Here is an 8,319-nt window from a genome sequence, read left to right on the forward strand (position 1 = left end):
ACCACATACAGGACAATCAAAGCCATCGGCTAGCCATGTAAAGGCTTCAACACCGCATGTGTTACATACCGCATAGTCGATGGCTATGTCAGGGTAAATGTTATAAAATGACATTAAGGCTTGGTTTCGATATGCGAGTTGCAGGTCAAGTTCGTGTTGTGGTTGCTGAGAAAAACTGCATGAAGAATGGGACGGCGCGGAGGCTGCGCTTGTCAGAATTACGTGTGCGATCAGTGAAGGTTTGCATCGATGGACGATGTCAACAATTCCATTAATAACATTACTATACATTTCTTTCAATAGACTTCATCATACTTTGACAGGTACAGCTTCCTATACTTCCCCGTCACCGTCTTCTTGGTCCGAGCCCGGCTTGTGACCGTGACCTTCAATATCTTCCATGTCTTCATCCATACCTGGCCATAACACTTTCCTCTGCAGTACGCCTTTGACATTAAGCACAGCCACCCGGATCCATAGCATGACCAAGATGATAGTTGCTGCACTACACACTCCCTTGATCCCTGGGCTGTTCAGCGCGTTGGCGATATAAATAAGCGCGATCGTCATCCCGGCATTCGGGAAAATGAAGCCCCAATGATTCAGCGTGAAGTGCGATTCCTTGGCGCTGATGACAATGCTGATGGTAGCGATGGCGCTGAACCAGAAGGAGATCAGCCACAGGAAGACGCCCATGATGAACCCGAAAGCTTTGAAAGCATCGCCAACAGGGAAGGAAGTAATTCCCAACAGATTCTCAGGGACATGTTTTGGTGCCTGCAAGCCAAGCGCGATGCAAGCATTGGCGGTATATGCAGCTGGGCCAACAGCAACGTACATGCCAGGGCGTTTGGGTTTTTCAGGTAAGTTGCTGTTGACCAGACGTGTGAAGTAGAGCGAAAGCATCAGGAATGCGATGGTCCAGCCTAGGCCCTGGAAAGTGACGCTGCCAATAAAGATGTTGAAACCAGGGCCAGGTGGCTGACTCTTCAGTAGTGTGCTGCCTAAGACTCCCAAGACAAGGAATGGGTATACCGGCAGAATCCAAGCGGGCATCGCATCCTTAACGGGAAGCTCACGTCGGTCGAATATGACATGGTACTGGAAGACAGCGACCAGGATGACGATTGCTGCGTACAGCCAGAACAGTATCTCCAATGTCTTGACAAGCCATGGTCCACTGGATGGTACGCCGTAAAGTTCAATACAATAGATGATGAGCGCAATAGAGACAAAGAAGGCTCCGAAGAAGAAGCTTTCGTGAGGATGATGCAGACTGAGCTTGAGAGAACCGCGGTTGTGAATGAAGCGGTATGTGATGCAGGCGCTGAACGCGAGGAACAGGACAATGTCCAATATGAAGAAAATCTTTCCAATGGTCTTCAGTCCGTGGAAGCTGTATGGTTGTTGGCCAAGAAGTGTCGCGATGGCGCCGGTTGACATGGTGCATTCAAACCATGACCAGGTGAAATGGTCTAAGCGCTTCTTCCACGGCAGATATGTGGGGTTGTAGTCTTCTCTCTCCGCAGGCCGTGGGCGCCGTTTGATGGGTCTGGCGCGGGAAGTCATGTTTTCGGTGGAGGAGGATCCAGATACCGACGAGTGTGTTGACCCGGGATGTGAAGATGATGGGCGCGACGGGGACATGGTGATTTACCAGTGGGGGATGTTAATGACAGCGAAGCAGATGCCATATTGCTTGACGTCAATTTGGCATCGCGCTCGTCGAAAGCCAAGTCGATACAAGCGGCATAGTCAAGGTGTCATGCCTTTCCAAGGTTATGGGAGCACGCTAGCGGCTGCATGAAGCTTAGCGCTTGCCAATCTCAGTGCAGACCGATCGAAACAGGTCCTGCAATCCGTCGATGCTTGAGCCTCACAGATCATCACACGCAACCATTACGGTCACCTTCGACGCTGCTACCATGTCAATATTGTATCTTCCCAAGGTTTAATTGTCTAGTGTCGAAACGCGCTCTACTGACAGCGCTGCAGTTGATGATGTATCTATGACGTCTCCGCTAGAACTAGTGCGGCATTCACGCCCAGACCCATGTAAAGTATCGCTGGGTCCTGGAAGGCTGGTAGACATTGCATTTCGAAATGTCTCTTTCAGACGCATACAACAGCGCGAAGCGTGCTATTTCATCCGCCCCGCCGAACAATTCCTACCTTCGCTGGGATGCGCCTGGCGTGGAGGCACCAAAGCCTAACGAGGCTGAGACGGCAAAGAAGATTGGAGAGACGATGAACCGGATGCAACAGCACAACTTCGATCAGCACAGGCATGCTTATCGGGCAACTCACGTCAAGACGCAGGGCATCGTCAAGGGCAAGATGACTGTGCTTCCGGATTTGCCGGCACATCTACAGCAAGGCCTTTTCAAGACCCCGGGGGAGACTTACGATGTTGCAGCACGATATGCTAACGAGCCTGTCTTTCTTCAGGCCGACCAGGAACCTGGGCCTCGCGGTCTGGGAATGCGAGTATTTGGAGTGCAGGGAAAGAGGCTTCAAAGCGCTGACCCTGAGGCTAGTACCCAGGATTTCTTCTTTAACAACGCTCCGTCTATCGAACTGACCGACATCGATACCTGTCTTGAGATCATGCAACTGAGAGAGAAGTACTTTGATAGTCCCTTGAAGCTGGCTGCAGCGACGAAACTAAGGACAGATGCAATCAAACAAAGCGCACCTGGTATGAGTTTTATTGTCGCAATGCGTCTTCGTCTTCGCTCATCTTAGCAGGTATGCTTCCGAATACCAACATGATCAGCCACTCGTTTTACACGCAAAGCGCGTTTAGATTTGGGGATTGGTATGGCCACATGGCGCTTTTTCCAGTGCTTGACGACATGAAGAACCGAACCGAGAAAGTCAAGAGTGGTGACTCTCGAGAAGTGCTTCGAGACTGGCTGTCGGAATACTTTGCCCAAAACGGCGCCAAGTATGAGTTCAAAGTCAGTCCTGTCGTAACTGTCGGCTGCGCTGTTCTGATTCCAGTAGATTCAGCTAGGTACCTCACCGGATCATCATCCAACTGAAGACGGATCAGTAGTGTGGGATGAAGCTACCGCACCATACCAGACGATCGCGACAGTTGAGTTTCCACCGCAAGATGCCCTGAGCGCCGAGCGACGAGTGTTCTGGGAGGACACAATGAAGCTGAACCCATGGGACGGTATGGTTGATCACCAGCCACTAGGCAGTATCAATCGCTTGAGGAAAACGGTGTATGAGATGAGCAGGAAGAAGCGCGAAGGTGCAAACGCCACGCCGACACAAGCAATCAACAGTGTCGATGAGGTGCCATAAACATCGTGCTTTTGATTGACGTCAGCATCACAGGATCTTCAGCCCAATAGTGTCTACAAATCTTCCCCGTCCAAGCAAGAATTTCCGACACAGTCAAAGTGTAACCTTCACATATCAAATTTCCATTCATGCTTTCGAAGCGAGGGAAGCGATGCTCTCCAGCCACTGTTACACACAGCCATTACTTTGTCTACCATGAATACGAGCTTTTACACACAGAAATGGCATCTAAGAAGCTCGTACAGATTAGGGAACCTAGCCATGTAGCAGCTGACGTTGAGCTACCAATTAGCGCGTCTTCAGACGTGGGACCATGTGATTGGTATCCGTATGCTCGCGCATCCCATTGGAGGCTGAAAATAGCTGTCCAATCAACGCGACAGCCACCAATACTCCTAACGAAGAAGTTCGGTTCTTGATAACTGCTCGGTCATACCGGTGCACTCAGCTTCCTCCTGTGTAGAGAAGAGTAGCAAGCTGGTTGCTTCGAATACGAGGAGCAGCCACGCTATGTGCTGAGTCCCGTTACAGTATAAAAGGGTCCATCATGGCTTCGTTTCCAAGGGGTGTGCATCTCGAACCTCAGATACCATTTCCAGTTGACAATTCACTTCAAGATGCTCTTCAACGCATTGACAGTTCTTTCTATCATCGCAAGCGTCCATGCCGCAGGTCGTGCGATCGTTACCAACCAATGCCCCGAGCCCATCTATCTCTGGTCCGTTGGTGGTAGCATAAGTGACCAACACATCGTCAATCCTGCCACATCCTACAGTGAATCCTTCGTCACTGACCCGAAATCTGGAGGCATTGCGATCAAGATATCACCAATCGAAGGCGGTAAGAAATGCCCTTGTACGGACTGCATGTGAGACAAACACTGACTTCGCACACCTACCATTAGGTATTTTCAAGCCAAACGTCAGCCAAACGATCTTCGCGTACAACCTCGACGTCAACCAGATCTGGTACGATATGAGCGACATTTTCGGCGACGGCTTTGCCGGAAGTACCATGACCCTCAAGCCGACGGATTCAACGTGTGAGAGCATCGTGTGGGCGTATGGAAAGCCGCCCGCTGGTAGTCAGGTCAAGAACTGTGGAGCTGAGACGGATCTTGAGCTGACATTTTGTACCAACCAGTGCTTGCCGAGTTGGTCTCCTTGTGGAAGAAACGCGCCGCCGGGTGAGACGAGGACGTGCTGCACGCATTGTATTGGCGATCACCACTGTGTTGCTGCACCCAATTAGATGCAGCCTAACGCTGTGCCGACCATGAATGATCGAAGGGACAGCTAGCAATTTGACACGACGAGGAAAGAGCTATGTGGGTATCAGCCGCACGCGTTGAGATTGCGGGGCAGGCTATACTGGTTTGGGTTTCGACTTGGATGGGGGAGGGGTAAAACGCCGCCTGATATATCTGATTTCACCTCATTTTCCTAGCTTATTAGTATGCCCTCATCAGGATTGAAAACTTTTCTGGGTGTAACCACCTCGTGCCAATTCTACACATGATCCAGACCGCAGTTGCTTTCTTGTATTTTCCAACGCTCGAATCGATACTGTACAGTGATGCTTCCTGAGCAAAATCTAAAACCCCAGTGTCTGACACTAATCTACATTCCATTCATTGCCATAAACATGTACACTCTACCCTAGAGCATGACCGCGTCTCCCTCGGCATCCCACTCAATCTCAATCCTATCCATCGGTTCCTGATGTATTCCAAAGGGACCCATAGCTTTCCGATAACATGTATATTCTCCACGACGTAGCCTATCCGGCTCAGTCTTCATTCTCCACGGCGTGCCACTTTCTGACTCCCACGTCTTCATGGTCCAGGGTGGAAAATAGAGATACACCGCAACCTCAGCATCGCGGAACATGGCGCGCACATCGTCTATTGGGTCTAGGCATCTTGCTAGATCGGCACGAGCCCTGGTATTCTCTAGATATTCAATGTGGTAAGCTTCCACCCGCTTCAAGTTGGGAAAGCAGGAGGCTTTCTTGGCGAGACAGAGATCGTTGAGGAAATTAGCTGTGATATGCGTCGCTTCGCTGATACGTAATGTTTCCAGTGTCCTCGGAAAGATCTCTCGGGTTGGCGTTGGGTGTTCCTTGGCGCGCGATGGTATGGCCTTCGATTGCTCTCATGGTAAGGATGACTTCCTTTAGAGTCTCGAAACGTCGGAAATCAAAAAGCGTGATGACGTTGTGTTCCCACACAAAGCCGTCATGTCACTGGGCACCTCGAGCACTGTTAAACGAGGTAGTGTGGCTGCGAGCGCGCCACTGAGGAAGCTGTGTCTCCACAACCATGGATGTGGAGGGTTCGCGATGGCGGACGAAGAACGTGTGTTGGCGAAGAAAGGAGAATCCATTAGCCACGCGTCGCTGACGTTCAACTCACGTAGGTTGGGGAGTACGCAGAGAAGAACGCCAAATAGTGCGGCAACGACGTCTGTCGTGATAGAGTTGATCCAGTCCTTCGCGTGTCGCTTGTTGGCGGCGTAATGCTGGATCACGGTCTTGCATATTTCCATGAATTCGGCTTGCTGTGTTATGTGATCTGGAGCGGGGGTCGGGTTATAGATGACGTCGGTAAGGTATACGTATACTCCGATGCGATTAACATGTCTTGTCTTTGAAGTTCTTCCTTCACTGCGACTCCAGATTTCCAACTTCTTGACGCGCGACAGCAAGTGCGACCGATGACCCATCTCCCACATGTACCCATCAATGAAAGTGAGATTGAACCTCGGTTCTATGAGCAGCCATTCCTGCGCAATAGGCTTCCATTTCTTGGATGTAAGCGCGAGATTTCTAAGATCCCGATTGCGATTTAGATTTGTGAAGTGCGCGCCAATGTTGAGCAGCAATTCATCGGGGAGGTCGTTGATGGTCGTACGTTCGCGATCTGGGGAGGAGTTGAAGGACCGACGGAACATTATGGACAAACTAGAGAAACCTGGACAGGTTGTATAAGGATTTTACCGGTATAATATGGCGGTTTCGGCGCGAGGTAGCGATAGGCAACAGCGAGAGTGGTTGACTTGCACACAGGCAGCTTTAGACTATCATCAGCGTGGTTCGTACTCACAGACTTGTGTACAGGCCAATCTTTCGTGTGCTACACATGGGTATGTTAATTTTAGGGCGAATTTTATGATAGGGAAGCGCACGGTCTCGTCACGTGCAACATAGCTTTCACTTTGATCTCCACACGGCTAGTTTACGCGGCGCGTTGTACAGCCGCAATTCACAATACGAAGTCTGTATCTAGCAAGGGTAAGGTATAGGTATTGGCTCGTGCAAAAGGCCTTCCATAAACATATGTTGACAGAAATAGGTCTAGTATCTAGGGCCATTGCTGCTCGCCATCTTTCTCCACCTTCTCTAAGAGCGCTAAGCTATTCCAGAACTTTCATACATCGTGTGGCCGGGTTCGCCTCCAGGAACATCTTCCATTTGACACCGGCCCACAGTGTTGCACTGAACTGGGAATCTATGCTAATGATGTTGCCAGGTCCTAGCCGTAGCCTGTCTATATCGTCTTGTAGATTGTGAACCTCGGTTATTGTGTGCGATTCAAGTTCAACACACTCAGCACGCTTCGATCGCTTCGGCTTCTCTTCGTACGTACGAGGTTTCTTCGCTGTGTTTCGATGCTGATCTGAAGGCTGTGCGCGCGTGCCGTCTATGGTAGTGAAACTAGCACCAAGGAATCGGCTTTCTCTAGGTAGCGGTGTAAGACTCTGCTTGATCCGGAGGCTAAACTGATAGGTATCCAAATCTATGATGCTGGTCAGCCTGCTGTTCTTGCCACATTGGATCAGAGCTTACTCAATAACGGTGAAAGTCGTCGCTTCAGTGCGTGCTTCCCAAGAGCCCTCTCATTCCATCCACTAGACCCGACTGTTTTCGTTTTCATCTTTGAATCCAGAAGCTGCGGGTCCCATCTACTATTCCTGGTGCCGTGGAAGAAGGCGCTCTGTGTCCACGACTCTAGGTTGAAAGTGGGACTATTGAGTAGTTGTGAGTGGTGGTCAGCGTGCCGTAAGAAATATCTAAAGCCCATCTTCAGCGACTGACGCTTTCTGATAGCTTCTGGGTTCCACTTGGAGAATGGCGCGTGCGTGATCGAGTAGTGCCAGGTCTCTATAGTCGTCAAACAGGAAAGCGCCTCGATCTCTTTGCGCATGTCCACGAGAGTTCCTTGCGGTCCGGTATGGAAAGTGACATTGACTCCTTTACGGTCAAGATCTACGAGTAACTGAGAGTAATTCAGTTGACCCAGATCTGCAGCATCGCACTGTATCAAAAGGCTGTTAGGCGATGGCTCGAAAGACAGCTCGACGTGCCTGAGCCTCAATTCTTCCACAGGGACTTCGTTGATTCTTTGCAAGAGGGCAAACATCCATTTGTTGCATGATCGTAGGTGAAGATATTGCATAGTAAGCGGTAAGACCTTGGAACGTAGCTCCGCCAGCGTCTTGCCCATTGGAAGCGCACGATCCATAATCGCTGTGCCATCGTGCTTTGTCACATCCAGACTACTGGTATTGGAGAACACAATGTCGTGCGGACGTCCTAAGATATCCATAGGTACATCAAGTCGCTTCAGTCTTGAGAAACCTGCCAACGTAATAATGTGTGTTCCCATGTTCCTCCATTTGAGGTTGTGTGACTCAAGGACCTCAACCGTGGGAGGGCCTTTCCATCTGGTATTCTCCGAGATTACGAGAGCTTCGAGCCTCGCCTGGAACACGTCTAACGCTGGACCTTGGAATGGTGCAGCAGGCAGTAACTCTGGGTTCAACGCAGGGAAAGCTGATGGAGCCAGGTGTATCGGACGTGGAGGTTGGCCTGAGTGAAATCAGAGTTGCTATCAGTCAATCAGTCAGTTGTCAGTTCATCTTTGCGGTTCAAACTGTCAGTCTGGAGGTAGTGAACTGACCTGATTGACTGCCAAGACATTTTTTAGAATCGCGAACTGAGACT

The 8,319-nt window shown here is 50.2% G+C and overlaps 5 protein-coding genes across 5 annotated transcripts; 2 read left to right on the forward strand and 3 right to left on the reverse strand.

The window, feature by feature from the left end:
• Positions 1–333: 333 nt before the first annotated feature.
• Positions 334–1,569, reverse strand: J4E82_010383 (uncharacterized protein; the record flags this gene model as incomplete). Its single annotated transcript, XM_051736595.1, has 1 exon — positions 334–1,569. One exon carries the CDS (start codon positions 1,567–1,569, stop codon positions 334–336), a length of 1,236 nt encoding a protein of 411 aa, XP_051583655.1.
• A 534-nt stretch (positions 1,570–2,103) lies between these two features.
• On the forward strand, positions 2,104–3,315 carry J4E82_010384 (uncharacterized protein; the record flags this gene model as incomplete). Its single annotated transcript, XM_051736596.1, has 3 exons — positions 2,104–2,698; positions 2,749–2,960; positions 3,007–3,315. The coding sequence occupies 3 exons, from the start codon at positions 2,104–2,106 to the stop codon at positions 3,313–3,315; spliced, it is 1,116 nt and encodes a 371-aa protein (XP_051583656.1).
• A 617-nt stretch (positions 3,316–3,932) lies between these two features.
• On the forward strand, positions 3,933–4,566 carry J4E82_010385 (uncharacterized protein; the record flags this gene model as incomplete). The annotated part of the gene is made up of 2 exons (XM_051736597.1): positions 3,933–4,155; positions 4,220–4,566. 2 exons carry the CDS (start codon positions 3,933–3,935, stop codon positions 4,564–4,566), a joined length of 570 nt encoding a protein of 189 aa, XP_051583657.1.
• Positions 4,567–4,973: 407 nt separating this feature from the next.
• On the reverse strand, positions 4,974–6,266 carry J4E82_010386 (uncharacterized protein; the record flags this gene model as incomplete). The annotated part of the gene is made up of 2 exons (XM_051736598.1): positions 4,974–5,435; positions 5,568–6,266. The coding sequence occupies 2 exons, from the start codon at positions 6,264–6,266 to the stop codon at positions 4,974–4,976; spliced, it is 1,161 nt and encodes a 386-aa protein (XP_051583658.1).
• A 462-nt stretch (positions 6,267–6,728) lies between these two features.
• Positions 6,729–7,981, reverse strand: J4E82_010387 (uncharacterized protein; the record flags this gene model as incomplete). The annotated part of the gene is made up of 2 exons (XM_051736599.1): positions 6,729–7,111; positions 7,162–7,981. 2 exons carry the CDS (start codon positions 7,979–7,981, stop codon positions 6,729–6,731), a joined length of 1,203 nt encoding a protein of 400 aa, XP_051583659.1.
• Positions 7,982–8,319: the final 338 nt, after the last annotated feature.

This window comes from Alternaria postmessia, assembly GCF_024291825.1.
Source record: "Alternaria postmessia strain BMP 2775 chromosome Unknown scaffold_122, whole genome shotgun sequence".
NCBI classification, from domain to species: domain Eukaryota; kingdom Fungi; phylum Ascomycota; class Dothideomycetes; order Pleosporales; family Pleosporaceae; genus Alternaria; species Alternaria postmessia.